At 60.5% G+C, this 13,379-nt stretch overlaps 7 protein-coding genes across 7 annotated transcripts in view; 4 read left to right on the top strand and 3 right to left on the bottom strand.

Moving 5' to 3' along the window:
- The first annotated feature begins 78 nt into the window (after window positions 1-78).
- Window positions 79-698, top strand: GGTG_11583 (hypothetical protein). Its single transcript, XM_009229474.1, has one exon. It carries the CDS (start codon window positions 122-124, stop codon window positions 326-328), a length of 207 nt encoding a protein of 68 aa, XP_009227738.1. The 5' UTR covers window positions 79-121; the 3' UTR covers window positions 329-698.
- GGTG_11584 (hypothetical protein) lies at window positions 266-2,912 on the bottom strand. Its single transcript, XM_009229475.1, has 5 exons — window positions 2,353-2,912; window positions 2,213-2,265; window positions 2,007-2,125; window positions 770-1,934; window positions 266-697 (listed from the first exon to the last, which is right to left on the bottom strand). The coding sequence occupies exons 1-5, from the start codon at window positions 2,429-2,431 to the stop codon at window positions 665-667; spliced, it is 1,449 nt and encodes a 482-aa protein (XP_009227739.1). The 5' UTR covers window positions 2,432-2,912; the 3' UTR covers window positions 266-664.
- Window positions 2,913-2,977: 65 nt separating this feature from the next.
- GGTG_11585 (COX1 assembly protein) lies at window positions 2,978-5,069 on the top strand. The gene is made up of 4 exons (XM_009229476.1): window positions 2,978-3,440; window positions 3,540-4,079; window positions 4,217-4,322; window positions 4,466-5,069. Exons 1-4 carry the CDS (start codon window positions 3,161-3,163, stop codon window positions 4,563-4,565), a joined length of 1,026 nt encoding a protein of 341 aa, XP_009227740.1. The 5' UTR covers window positions 2,978-3,160; the 3' UTR covers window positions 4,566-5,069.
- GGTG_11586 (hypothetical protein) lies at window positions 4,026-6,989 on the bottom strand. Its single transcript, XM_009229477.1, has 3 exons — window positions 5,735-6,989; window positions 5,017-5,640; window positions 4,026-4,867 (listed from the first exon to the last, which is right to left on the bottom strand). The coding sequence occupies exons 1-3, from the start codon at window positions 6,685-6,687 to the stop codon at window positions 4,708-4,710; spliced, it is 1,737 nt and encodes a 578-aa protein (XP_009227741.1). The 5' UTR covers window positions 6,688-6,989; the 3' UTR covers window positions 4,026-4,707.
- Window positions 6,990-7,192: 203 nt separating this feature from the next.
- Window positions 7,193-8,347, top strand: GGTG_11587 (hypothetical protein; the record flags this gene model as incomplete). The annotated part of the gene is made up of 3 exons (XM_009229478.1): window positions 7,193-7,553; window positions 7,637-7,921; window positions 8,172-8,347. 3 exons carry the CDS (start codon window positions 7,193-7,195, stop codon window positions 8,246-8,248), a joined length of 723 nt encoding a protein of 240 aa, XP_009227742.1. The 3' UTR covers window positions 8,249-8,347.
- Window positions 8,348-10,276: 1,929 nt separating this feature from the next.
- Window positions 10,277-12,920, top strand: GGTG_11588 (Ras-like protein ced-10). The gene is made up of 6 exons (XM_009229479.1): window positions 10,277-10,738; window positions 10,895-10,927; window positions 11,120-11,178; window positions 11,267-11,447; window positions 11,580-11,812; window positions 11,936-12,920. Exons 1-6 carry the CDS (start codon window positions 10,709-10,711, stop codon window positions 11,997-11,999), a joined length of 600 nt encoding a protein of 199 aa, XP_009227743.1. The 5' UTR covers window positions 10,277-10,708; the 3' UTR covers window positions 12,000-12,920.
- The window catches only part of GGTG_11589 (RNA binding protein), a 2,560-nt gene continuing 2,031 nt past the window's right edge, over window positions 12,851-13,379 (bottom strand). Inside the window, exon 2 of the mRNA XM_009229480.1 lies at window positions 12,851-13,334. Coding sequence (XP_009227744.1) covers window positions 13,163-13,334 — 172 coding nt within the window. The 3' untranslated portion in view covers window positions 12,851-13,162. The remainder of the gene's footprint in view (window positions 13,335-13,379) is intronic.

The following is a 13,379-nucleotide window of genomic DNA, read 5'->3' on the forward strand; positions in this document are numbered from 1 at the left end:
CCGGTAGCATCTCGAAAGCATGCGACAAACACAAAGGCGACGAATATGCTAACTGTAAACATTAACCAACCTTTGCAGCGGCGTCGCGGTCGGCTCCTCTATCGGCCACGCCATCGGCGGCATGTTCAGCGGCGGCTCCTCGGCTCCCGCCGAGCCCACGGCCGCCGCGCCGTCCGAGCAGGCCCAGAACAGCCAGTGGGGCAACAACTGCGCCGGCGCCACCCAGAACTTCACAAAGTGCATGGACGAGAACGGCGGCAACATGCAGATCTGCAACTGGTACCTGGAACAGCTCAAGGCCTGCCAGGCCGCCGCTAGCCAGTACTAGAGGAAGAGGTCGGGCATGTCCAGAGCCTGGTTGGATGCGCGTGGACATTATATGGAAGGTTGCGAACCGGATCATAAAAGCCAGGCGGACTCTGCATAGACTGGGCCTGTGACAAAGAAAGAGAAAGAAAAAAAAGAAGAAATCAGAGTGGAGAAAAGCTACGCCTCGAGCATCTGAACATAGCGGCGTGCAAAGCCCTCACTTCTCCTTTTCCCTTGTGCTCTGTAATATTACACTAGCATTGGACGACTCCGCTCCACATCATATACATACACCTGATGAGACCAAGGCAGACTTGCTGCAATAGCTGATCCAAGACCCGTGATGAAAGAATGATCATTCCTCATCGGGCCTCGGCTCAAAGTTGAGCTGGGAGAGGAAATGTCAGCGAGGGTGGAATCATAAAACAGAAATAGGGGTCACCCAGGGGGGTATGCCTACCGAATTGCCATTGTAAAGCTGCTGATCTCTCCTGTCGTCGTTGAGGTTGCGGAAACCAGTGACCCTAGCGCTTCCTTGCTCCTGCCGGCCGGCCGGGTTCGACGGCTGGTCCTGCTGCTGACGAGAGCGATCGAGCCTGGCCAGTCTAATCTCCTCGTCGGCCTGAAGCTGCTCCTGCCTCGTCGTGAAGGCGCGGAAGAAGAGGATTACAGGGTTCAAAAAGCCGAGGATCATGGCCCACAGACCAGCGAGCAGGCCGCCGGAAGCAGCACCTGGGCCGCCGTAGGCCGTCGCGAACCGGCGCACGGGCACGAGGATCAGGGTTGAGGACGGGGCCAGACCGAGATCCGCGAGCGACTGGTCCTCCTCCGCCTCCTCGATGGTCCGGTTGGGCAGCGGGGTAAGCACGATCTTGAAGAGATACGGGTCCTTGGCCTGGCCCGACGCGACGCGGCTGGCGTCCACCCACTCCCTGACCTCCTTCCTCAGCGTGCCGCCGCTTGGCAGGCGCGTGCGGATGGTGGAGCCGTCAAAGTCGCGCACCTGCAGCGCGCACGTCTTGCTCTGCCTGGACGCCGCGGCGGCCGAAGCACTCCCTATAGCGCCCGCCGGCGGCTGGACCGCCTCGGCTGGACTGCTGCTCGCGGCCACGTTTTGACCATCGTCGCCGGCAGCCGCGGCTCTCCTCTCGGCCTTGCGCTGCTCGTCACGCTGCCTGCGCACCGCCTTGTCATGCTCGATCTGCTCGAGGATGCGTCGTCTCGCTTCCTGGCCCTCCAGCCTGCGCTTCCTGTACTCATCCGAGGCCTTTGCCACATCGGCGTGCGGCTTGCCCGCCTGCGGGGCCGCGCTATCACTGTTTGGCTCAGGCTCGGCCCTTCCTTTACCCTTGTCCCTGCTGCTGCGCGGCTGCTGTTCCGGCTGCTCATCGTGGCTGCTGGACGCCGGGGTGTTCAAGGCGGAGCTGGATGTGCCGCTCGAGACGTTTCGCGTGGAAGCATCAACGCCGGCTGAACGATGGCCCGCAGGCGGCTGCTGGGGTTGCTGTTCCGGCGCAGGCTGTGCCGGGTCACTTGGCTGCATGATTCCCAGCGACTTGCGGACCCTCCTAAGGAACTCTTCTCTCACGGTTCCGGCAGCTATGTACTCCTTGAGCTCACCATTCCTTTGGGCGAAGCTGATCAGTACGCTTTCCTCATCCTGGAGAGTTGCTCCCCTTATCGGAATTTGCACCCACCTGATCAGGACGAGCGTCGGAGCCTTGGGGATAGGGAATATTGCTGCGAGATACTTTGCTTCCTCTGAGCCTGCCTTCAAGCGAAGCAGAACGGCTTCTGCATTTAACGGATATTCAACCTGGGGAGGAGTGCACGTGATCAGACGTTGATGGAGGCAACATTCCTTGGGGATGGAGATGTCATTGAAAGTCGGAGAGGTGCTTACCGAACTGTCCCTAAGGAAGTCTTCCTCCCATGTCTTGCTCTCAGTTTCGTCGTCTGGTGAAGGCTGGGGTTAGCATGGCTGGGAGTATTGGGGATACGTCAAGACCTAGAAAGAGACAGTCCATCTTCGCAAGATCCTACCTGTGACGAAGCAAACGACCAGCTTGGCCTCTTGCACGGCGGCGGCAATGCCCTCCTGCAGAGTGCCCTCAAAGAACATCCTGGCGGATGTCGCTGACTGGTCAAGAAAGACGTGCAGAGGAAGAGTTTTGGTTCAACTGTCTGCTAGTCAACAAGGTGCTATGGCAAAAAGCGACACGCAGTTGTTGGGGGCAGCGCCAAGGGGTCGTGGGGGGACGCCAGGGATTGGACGAGCGAGTGAGTGAATTTGGCTGTGAGGGCCCCGAGGCTGGTGAAAACGGCGGGCTAGTGGAGTGCGTGCTGGAATGAAGTCGAATGGATGTTTTCAGCGGGGTGGAATGAGATAGGTTCAGGTCTAGTGCGTCCAGAGACCAAACAGAATGCGAAGAGAAGGGCTCAACGTCGTCACAGTTGACGTCGGCAGGAACTTGAAGCTTTGATGATGTAAACGTGGTCTAAGGGAGCTTCAGTTGTCCGCCCGTGCAGCTGTCGGAGCTCCCTGTAAGCTCTGAGCTCCAGGGGACCAATCAGGCAAAATCGCATCAATCAATTGATTGACGTCTCACCAAACCGCCCGCGATTTCCAGTAAAACCCGCCGCCGCACGTGGCTTGGTGGGGCTTTCGCAAGCCCCAGCCCAGCGCAACTTTTGACGATGTCACACCAGTTTGGGACGCCAACGCCCGCCGCAGCCGTCGAATCCGAACCCTCCCGTCACCAGGGCCACATATCTATGCCCTCCCTGAGGCCAATGCGCCCGTAGCAGCCTCGAGAAAGCCGAAGCCGACCAGACGTCGGTGCCGAGAAAAATGAGGGCGGCAGCGCACTGCCTCCTGCGGCCATCGGCGGCGGCGCAAAGAGCTGTAAGGGGCCTGCAGCGCCTGAGCCAGCACCAGCCGCCAGGCGCCGCCCGCCCGTGTCCGCGGCCGACGCCACGCTTCACGGCCCGGCGGCCCATATCCTCGAGCTCCAGGGCGCGGTCGGAGCAGAAGCAGCCGGCCGACGACCCGAACTGGACGTCGGTGATAGACAACCCGCCCGAGCTCGTGCGATCCGGGAGGAGGCATGGCCCGGGCCTGATCATACTCGGTACCGCCTCACTTCTTCCTTCGTTCCTTCTTCCTTCTTTCTTTGCGCAAGCCCACAACAGCAACTGACAACTCGCACACACGCCTCGCAATCAAACAGCCCTCATCCCCATAACAGCGCTCGTGCTGGGCACCTGGCAGGTGTACCGGCTCAAGTGGAAGACGGATCTGATCGCAAAGTGCGAGGACCGGCTCGTGCGGCCGCCGCTCCCGCTCCCGCCGCGCGTCGACCCGGCCGCCGTCGAGGACTTCGACTACCGCCGCGTCTACGCCACGGGCCGGTTCCGCCACGACCTCGAGATGCTCATCGGCCCGCGCGTCAAGGACGGCGAGCAGGGGTTCATGGTCGTCACACCCTTCGAGACGGACCTGCCCGACGGCTGGTCCCAGCCGCCGCCGCCGCCGGTGCTGGTGAACCGCGGCTGGATCAGCAAGAAGCTGGCCGACCAGCGGGCGCGCCGCCGCCGGGGCGGGCTCGTCGACGGCACCGTCCGCGTCGAGGGCCTACTGCGCAAGCCGTGGAAGAAGAACATGTTCACGCCCGACAACAGGCCCGACAAGGGCGAGTTCTACTTCCCCGACGTCGAGCAGATGGCCAGCCTGACCGGCAGCCAGCCTATATGGATCGAGGCGACGATGGGTAAGTTTAGGATTTCATTTTATATACTTCCAGGGAGCGACTTCGGTTCGCGCCCCTGACGCTCACCCTTCACTATCGTGATATCTCGTTACAGTCATACTGCGTTGCTGACCACGAAACCCGCCTTTCTTTCCCAGAGCCTGGTCTTCTCGAGGTCCTAGATATGCAAAGCAGGGGCATCCCGATCGGCAGGGCCCCTGAGGTGAATCTGAGGAACAACCATGCCCAGTACATTTTTACCTGGTAAGCACCTCCCTCCACCTTCTGGCGTCCTACTTGTTGGCGTAGTGCTGTTGCGCACTGCATCTTCTTTTGCACGTGTCAACGCCGCTTTCTCCAGCCAACCCCATGGGCATGGTCGCTAATGCTTCCTGTCACACTGCAAGGTATGGCCTCGCTGCCGCCACGTCTGTAATGTTCTGGATGGTGGTCAAGAAGCCACCATCAGACGTAGCCCGTCGCGTTCGCATGAACAAGGGGTGGTGACCCCGAGCCCAGGGCGTTGGCGCGCTCTCACGGCATGCGATATCATCATCTTGGGTTGGGTGCGGCGTGGGCGGAGCCCAGATGCTAGCAAACTAGAGGGTGGCAGCTCCTGTTGCTACCCCTTCTTGACCACCTCCCCCAATCAAGTCTCGTCGTCGTCGTCTGCTGCGGCCTGACGAGCCTCCCGGTGGCGCTTTTTGGGGGGTGCCCGAGGTGGCATTCGTAGCTCCTGCAGGAGCTCCCTGGGCAGATGCCGTTGGGCGAGCGAGAAGACGGTCGTCTGAGAGTCGATCTGCCGTTGCCTGAGGATGAGGCAGTGGGTCTAGTCAGCCTCTGGCTACTGAAAACAATAATGTACGAATAATCTGCACAAAGTCCCGGAAGCAGCCCCTTTATACAGATATACCCAGATATTTCGTCGATTCGGACGAATGAGAACAATGAAACGTACCTCTTCATGAGCATGGCCACGTCACTGGTCTCGATCGTCTTCCTCCCGGCGTGGTGGGCGAGGGCGCGGAGGTCGTCGCCGACCTGCTCGAAAAACCAGTCGGTCGCCTGCATGAGCGCGCGGAGCGTCTCGGGGGTGATCTTTGCGTTGCCGACCACGCCACTGGTCCGGGCCATGGCCTCGGCCAGGCGCTTGACCACTGCGGGAGGCAGCGACGGGACTGGGTTCCCGTGCTTGGACAGCCGGAGGCCCTTCTTGTTGGGCTTGTCGGCTTTGATCCCGAGCCTCTCGCCCGGCCTCCGCGCCGCGGCCGCGGCAAAGGCTGCTGTCGCGCCCGACGTCGTCGCTTCCTCCAGGTCGCCGTCGACCGAGGCGGCGTCGTAGCCGTTCAGGTCATGGTCGTCTGCATCGGGTGAGCCTCGGCCCGGGTCTGGGGAGGCCAGGGGCGAGTTTCCGCCATCGTCGTCATCGTCGCCAAACACCAGGCCGGGAATCTCGGTGGTCTCGTTGATCTGAGGCTCGAGTCGGAAAGGACTGTCTACGTCAAGCGGGACCTCGATGGTGCCAAAATCGCTCTGGCGGCCGGGCCCAAGCGTCTCCCGCCGACCGGCAGGTGAGTCGAGGCTGCGCAGCAGAAGAAAGTCTGGTTTAGCACGCACACGTCCTAACATGTGAAGGGGGGAATGTGATATATATATATAAAACAAAAAAAACACACCGTTCATAAGTATCGTCGTCTCTCCTCGCACGGTCGCCGTCGTCCACGTCATCAAAGAAGGGCGGCGGCATCACGCCGCCGGCGTCGTCGGGCGGGCCGAACTCGTCCGACAGGTCGAGGCGGCCGCCGAAGAAGTCGCTCATGCGCAGGCTCTGGCGGTCGAAGCGGCCCCAGCCGCCCGGCTGCTCGCTGGCGGCGCGGCGCGGCGCCTCGACCGAGAGCGCCGTGTGGTCGTCCAGCAGGCCCGAGATCTGGGGGCGCTGCAGCTCCGCCTCGTCGTCGTCGCCGGCGTCGATGGGCAGCGACAGGCGCGGGCGGCGCTTGATGAAGCCCGAGTCCGAGTCTTCGTCGTCGTCGTCGTCGTCCAGGAACATGCCCGACGGGTCCCGCTGGCGGCGGCCCACCTCGCCCGCGATGCTGCTATTGTCGTCGCGGCGCGGCGTGTCGCCGGGGGAGGACGAGGTCACGACGCGCTGCGACAGGGGCGCCAGGCGCCGGCTGAGCGTGCGCAGGGCGTCGAGTGGGCCGTCCCCTTTGCCCTCGACGATGCCGCTGCGGCGCCGGTCCCGCGCGGCGGCGGCGGCTGCCGAGGCTAGACGCCCGCCGCCACCGCCGCCCTTTTTTGCGGCCTGGCGTGTTGAGCACGGCGGTGCGGCGGTCGCGGAAGGTCTCAATAGCGCGGCGGGCGTGCGGGGTGGCGCGGCCGGCCACCGACGGCGCCCTGAGGCGGCGTGCCGACGCGGACAGGCCGTTGCCGCCGCTGCGGTTGTTGTTGTTGGCGACGGCGGCGACGGGCCGGTTGGTTGGGGTGCGGTGGGGCACGCTGGCGGCACGGACGTTGCGGGCCAGCTGGCCCGGTGTGCGCACGGCCAGACCCTGTTGTTGTTGTTGTTGTTGTTGTTGTTGTTGTCGCGCCGGCGGGTACCGGGGCCCGGGGGTGGCGGCGTCCCCATCGTCGGCCGCCGGCGTTGCAGCGCTGCCGCCGCCCGCTGCTGGGCGGACCGGCAGGGACATTGCTCGCGCGGTTTGTGGTGGCTGCTGTCGGCGGTTGCTGGTCAGACGATCCAGGGTCCGGAGCACCACGCCTGCATCCTGTTCCCTGTTCGTGGTCTGCCTTTTCTTGCGCTTGCGCCGGTTACTGTCGGGCCGGGGCGCGTCGGCAAACGCGATTTTGGTCACGCTTTACCATGGGCTGCTGGGCTGGAGCTACGCGTCGGCCGGAACTGGGAGGAGCCAATGTGGGCCCGACTCACTTGGAAACCCACACCTGAGAGCTCGCCCTTCGTCCCAATCGCGTAGGGCATTGCTTTAGTTGATGGGTGCACGGGCCTGTCAAAAGCCTCTGAACATTGACCTGGACACAGCTTCGAGAGCGCCCGAGCTGAGCTGCGCATCCATTGGTCCTCAGCTGCCCGGTGCCAGACCCTTCTCCAAGCGCGGCCATTCCACATTCATGACATGTGCATCGAGTCGGGCACGCATCTCGATCTCGCTGCCATGTCGTGTCTGGATCGGATTGTTCGTCGCTCACGGGACCAGCATTACGAGTCTGCCCAGCCCCAGCCTACAGTACCATGCACTTCACGTGCGAACAAAAGACTAGGGACCCTGATTCTAGGCAGCGCCAACCTATGTACCGCGTGCCGTCGGCCGGCCGCCAGCGATCCAACCCCTCCTCCTGGCTGTCGGATCGCCGCTGGGGGGGCCCATGGAGGCAGCAACAGCAAGAAGCCGGGGGGCGGCTGTGCTGGTGCTGATAGGTATCAGGCTACGGGGTGGCCGCACGTTCCGGTCGTTGGGTGGCGGCGGGGTCCCGGGGGTAAGGGGAGGGGGGTTTCGACGTTTCGATGCAGTCTACAGACCGTTGATGAAACAAAACGTGGCATGTTCCGCCAACCCCAGTTGGGTCCAAGAAGCTCTCCCACGATGCTTGGCCGAACGGGCCAGCGTCCGGGCGCCTGCCAAGGGCTTTCCGTTTTTTGCGCCCCTCGTGCTCGTCCTCGGTCGGGTCGGCTAGCAAGCTCGGCATCGAGAGGAGCGTCAAACAAAAGCGCCACTACTCGGGGTCTTTGGCTACGGCTCACAACGCACGAGCCTCGGATCGCGATGGGACTGCCGCCCCGACATGGAACGGGAGGCTGCTCTCTTCTGGCGGCAACACGCCTCATTTGGTCCACGGACTTGGCCGTGGGTGCTGGTTGAAACGACGAATCATGAACCCTATCCAGACCCTTTCTAGATTCGTGCCAACTCCGATAAGAGCGAGCAAGAATAGGAGTAGGGGGAAGATCAGGCGAGACCCCCGGCCATGCCGTCTAGAACTCGGAGATGCACAAGAATAAAACAGGACAGCTCTGTAACGAGGCGTGCATCATATGAAGAAATGCGGGCGCACCGCCATGTGGTTGGCCCAGTAGCAAGTAGAAACGTCCAGTAGGGAAGCCGAGCGGCGTGGGCGGGCGTGCTTCCTTCTGGGACTATGACGTCCAATCGTTTGCGCTCCTGTCGAGGTGACGGCCAGCCGCCGCGGGCCTGGAAGGGGGCACCCCAGATCCAGGCGGGCGTGCATATCGCATCCATGTTGGGGGCAACCTCATTCCTTCTTCACTAGCGTCATTCAACCGGATTCCTGTTCGGCTCCGCTGCACCATTACTGCGGGCCTTGCGCAGCCCGAGGGGTTGGTTGGTTGGTTGGTTGGTTGGTGAACCGCAGGCCACCTGCTGTCGATATTTGACTATCAAGCTTTGCTCTCGCTCACACAGACTTCCTTTGGCAAGCTCACCAGCTGATTCCCCATTGGGATCTGCTGTTTGTTTGGATGGCTTGGGTGACAAAGGACGGTAGCATGTGCCCGAGGAGAGACGAGGTCGTATTGACGCGTGCAACCTAGGTCCCTACTAGGCACGGCATGCGAGCACTTTGGCGCACTGGCCACCGTCTCCTAGCAAAGCTGAGAGCCCATGAGACGGCGTCACGCCTCTAGAAGAACCCACCAAAGATAGCCCCGGCCGGGGCGCGAGTCGATGATGCCTCCCCGCGAGCCGCTAGCGAACCAACCCCCTTGAGTGGATGAAAAGAGGAAGGAGCAGCCCCTTTGGGCCACCCATCGAACGTCGCAACCAACGACTCCAGACCCTGCGCTGCTCCAGCCGCCTGGTTTTTTGTTCTTCTTTCTCTCGCGGCTACTTTGGCAAACAAGACCCAATCAACCGCGGTCCAGATAAAACAACTGACCGCTCGTGCCCAATGAATGTGCCGGCCTGTTTCCTGTTGCGGCTGCTAATGCGGGCCAGTATGGTCACGAATGCGGTGTTAGTCCGAGCTATCAGCCTCTGGGGAGCTTGCGACGGCGTTGAAGCTGGTTGAAGAAAGCTACAAAGCCCTGGGCCGTAGTGCAACATGCAGTTCCAGTTCCAGCTCCAGCAGGCACCGGGGAATTGATCAATTGATGGTCAACCTAAGCTCCAGAGCTTGGGAGCACAGACGGACCCCATGGAAGCAGGTGCCCCTGCATCAGAGCTTTATCAGAGCTTCCACTGCATCTCTCTTTTCGCTTCCCCTCTATCTCCATAAAAATCCACGACTCTGCGATTGTGAAACTTGGTCCAGTCGGCCATCGCAGGTACCTGATCGGCTTGTAGGAGCTTTAAAAAGACGCAAGAAGCCCGCCCTGTAACCCTAGGGGCGCAGGGCTACTGTACATCATTGTTCATCGTCGCGGCACCTGTTATTGCTTTTCCTTCTCTGCGCCATTCCGAATTTCTCGTAAGTACTTGTTGATGCGACCACGAGTCGATGCTTCACTTCCAGTCCGGCAATCCTTTCACTCCACCACATCCGCCAGGCAAAAGGGGTAAAAGGGAGACATGTCCAAGAATAAAAATGGCCAGCGACAACATGGTGGCTGTCTGCAGGGCATGCTGAAGCTGCAAGTGTTAGAGCACCTCCTTTGGCAGGCCGGCATGTGCTTCACCTCTCTCCTCGCACAACCCCCCTCTTCTCTCCCCACTTGACGTCCCACCAAAAGAGGCTGTTCGGCCGCTTTCCCGCCCCCCGGCACCCCAGGGGTCACTGGCGGCTGCATGCCTGCCTGACAGAGGGAGGGGACGGAAGTGCCTATGGGAGTCTGGGAGAGTGTGCCTGTGGATGGGCGGACAGACGGGCAGGGCAGGTGGGCAGATGGTGCCGGCTGTGGACTGGCTGGCGACGCGGGCTGGGTCGATCGGGCGGGCGGGCAGGGTTCATTGGCGATGGATGGATCATGAATGGATGGATCATGGATGGTCGGGTCACCGCCAGCCACTCGCCTAGCAGCGCCAGCCAAGCCGACGTCTCTCCCCATTCTCTGGCATGGGCGCTGCACTGCACGGACTGCCTTCCCTCCTTCCCCATCCCCAGCACCAGCACCAGCACCAGCACCGCAAGCTGCGGCAGCTATCTTATCAGGGCCCTGGCCAGCTTCCACCTGCGCTGCGGCCGATCCAAGTCGGGTTCCCAAGTCTAGTCCCCCATCCCTCGCCCTCCCCTCAACTTTAAACGGCAGCATCCCGTCCCGCTGTTCCAAAACATCTCTTCTAACTGATTGATGCAGCTTTTTCAACAACAATCAACCCAACGCACCCAGAGCCACCGCCCGCAAATACAGGCTCCATTGCCACCCACCCAGACCCGCCGCCCGCTGAGAGCACCCGCTACAGTACAGTAGAGGCACCGCACTGCACCTGCACGCTGCACCGAAAAACCCGTGCAGTCCACAGTCCTACACCAGCCTCCACTGCCTCTCGTCCTGAACCAAGGGAAAAACACTTTGCGCCCACACACCACACAGTCTCAGCCGTACTCCCACCACCTCGGCCTTTGAAAACCGCCCGCCGCTGCCGCCGCCTGCACCTGCTGCTGGCTCATCAACCTCCTGCCTCCGGTGCAGTTTCCCGTCAAGAGCGCCACCGCTTCTTTTGACCTCACATCCCAAAATGGCCGCCCCCGGGGTCCAGTCTCTCAAGGTACGTCGCCCCGTCCCGATCCCCCTCTCCTGGCCCTGCCAGCGCTTACCCGCGCCCTCGAGGGCGAGCGATCGAACCGTTGGGCCCGCGCGTCCAAACAAAGAACCCAACCTGGTCCCATGGTCCAAATGCTGACTTTTGCGCTGCTTCTTCCAGTGTGTTGTGACCGGTGACGGTGCTGTCGGAAAGGTTAGTAGCCCATTCTGGCTCGATTGAATTGCCGCCCACCGGCCCATCGCTCCTTCGACATGCAAACGCAGAGCCACGCTCTGTGTTTGCCCAGCTCGTCCAAACTCGAGGGCCAGATGCGCACAAACCCGCGACCGCACCCGTAATCGTCCCCTGAATACAGGCGCGCCTTGCTGACGCCCTTGCATACAGACATGCCTGCTCATTTCGTACACGACAAACGCCTTCCCCGGCGAATACATCCCCACAGTGTCAGTGCATTTCGAGACGCGTCCATCTTCATTTCACATTGCCAGCATATTTACATACATCCGATTCTAACTCGTCTCGCACCGGCAGCTTCGACAACTACTCAGCTAGTGTCATGGTCGATGGCAAGCCCATCAGCCTGGGACTGTGGGATACCGCCGGACAGGAAGATTACGACCGTCTGAGGCCGCTTTCGTACCCCCAGACGGACGTCTTCCTAATCTGCTTCTCCATTGTCAGCCCTCCGTCGTTCGACAACGTCAAGGCCAAGGTCAGTCCAGACCCCTCCTTAGTCGCCTCTTCCTAAAGCAGGGGCAGCCTCTTCCGCTCGGGCCCGCCTGAGAAGACGCCTAGCAAAAGCTTCATGTCGCGCTAATGCGTTGGGCTACCGCCTCCTCTACAGTGGTACCCAGAGATCGACCACCACGCTCCGAACGTGCCCATCATCCTGGTCGGCACCAAGCTCGATCTCCGGGAAGACCAGGGCACCCTCGAGAGCCTCCGTTCCAAGAGGATGGAGCCTGTCTCGTACGACCAGGCTCTCATCTGCGCCAAGGAGATCAGGGCGCACAAGTACCTGGAGTGCTCTGCCCTGACCCAGCGCAACCTCAAGAGTGTCTTTGACGAGGCCATTAGGTACGGACAACTGTTTTTTTTTTTTGTGACAATACCCTACTGCCCTCGTATCCGTTGCCTCGTAGAGGGAGCCCCCAACGCACCCAACTCTGTTACTGACTCGCTATCTGTCCCTTGATGCAGGGCCGTCCTGAACCCTCGACCCCAGCCTCAGAAGGTGAAGAAGTCGAAGTGCACGATTCTGTAAATCCGCTACCATCCGATTCTGGCCTGAGACCCTCCCGACCTCGACTTTAGCGCGTGTGCCAAGTCCCGTGCTCGCATCTCGCACCAACTTATCGCAAACCCAATCTGGTTTCGACACATTGGATGGCCGACTGTCCCATTCGGTCACTTTCCAGACGATTACTCCAGAACGCAAGGAATGAAGCAGAGATCTTGACCCACCTCACTATTGTCAGCATCGGGCTCCAGTCGAGGCAGGTCGCTCGCGGCGATTTCTTCAGCCGTCGAACATTGTTGGTCGTTTAAACCAGCAGGTCTCGGGTCAGATCTCTGGCTGTCTTGGTTGCTGTCTCGGGTTTTCATCTTTTCCGCGTCTTTTTATGCAATACAGGGTAATGGTGTTGGGTCATTTTGCCTCTTTATCGTTGCTCTCTCCTCACGGTCCTTTTTCTCCCTTCATATCCTGCAGGTAGCAAATTTGCATTCAACAGAAACCCTTCATATCTTTTTTATTCCTTGTTTCTTTTCTGATTTCTTTCCTTGCCGACATCTGAGGATCGCTCCTCCTTTTTTGATTCCCCCCTGTAGATAGCGAGGATGTCGCCGCCTTTTGAGGCCTCTTGAAGAGATACGAATGGGAAGGTCGGAGGCCGCAATGGGTGATATAGGGAGATGTGGGCCAACAAGGGAGGCAACGTGATAAAGACAGACAGCAAATGATGCCTGTGTCTCGACGGCTGGGCGGCAGTTGCAGCTTAGGGTATACGAACAGGGTTGACGCCTCGGAATGTGTCCTGCACCGGAGAGGTCTGCCAAATGATATACATGCGTTATCTCGGATCACGTCTGAAGCTATTTGACAGTCGTCGGAGCGCACGAATGAATCACATACCCTGGCAGTATGGCACATGGCAAACGGTGAGCGCACGGGGACCGTTCCAGCGCTTTCAACAAGTGGACATGATTGTATACATCGCTGTGTTGTGCGACGCTCCGACTATTAAGCCACGACGGGCAGGCAGTGATACATGAGAGAGAAAAGTAGAATAGTGAACGAAAGTGGCGTTTCGAGGCACAGATAATGTCCCCCCCTTGTATTTTTTTTTCCTGTTCCGCACTCATCATCAAGGTCGTGATGAGGGTCGCCTCTCCCTCTCTTCCTCCCTTCCCTCGGCCTTGCCCGCTTTACTGACGATTCATCTGGGCTCTCCTGCTAGGGTGGATCCCGTCCTGGTCGTCCTCCTTCTCCTTGGCCTCCCTCTCGGCCTTGACGCGGCGCGCGCGCTCCTCGTTGAGCTTCTGGTTCTTGGCCTTGATCTTGTCCTGGCGGCCCTCGGTCTTGCCGCCTCCTCCGGCGCTGGATAGTATTTTTTGCTCTGTCAGTAAAAGGAGGGTCTAATAA

Source organism: Gaeumannomyces tritici (assembly GCF_000145635.1).
Source record: "Gaeumannomyces tritici R3-111a-1 unplaced genomic scaffold supercont2.7, whole genome shotgun sequence".
Lineage (NCBI taxonomy): Eukaryota > Fungi > Ascomycota > Sordariomycetes > Magnaporthales > Magnaporthaceae > Gaeumannomyces > Gaeumannomyces tritici.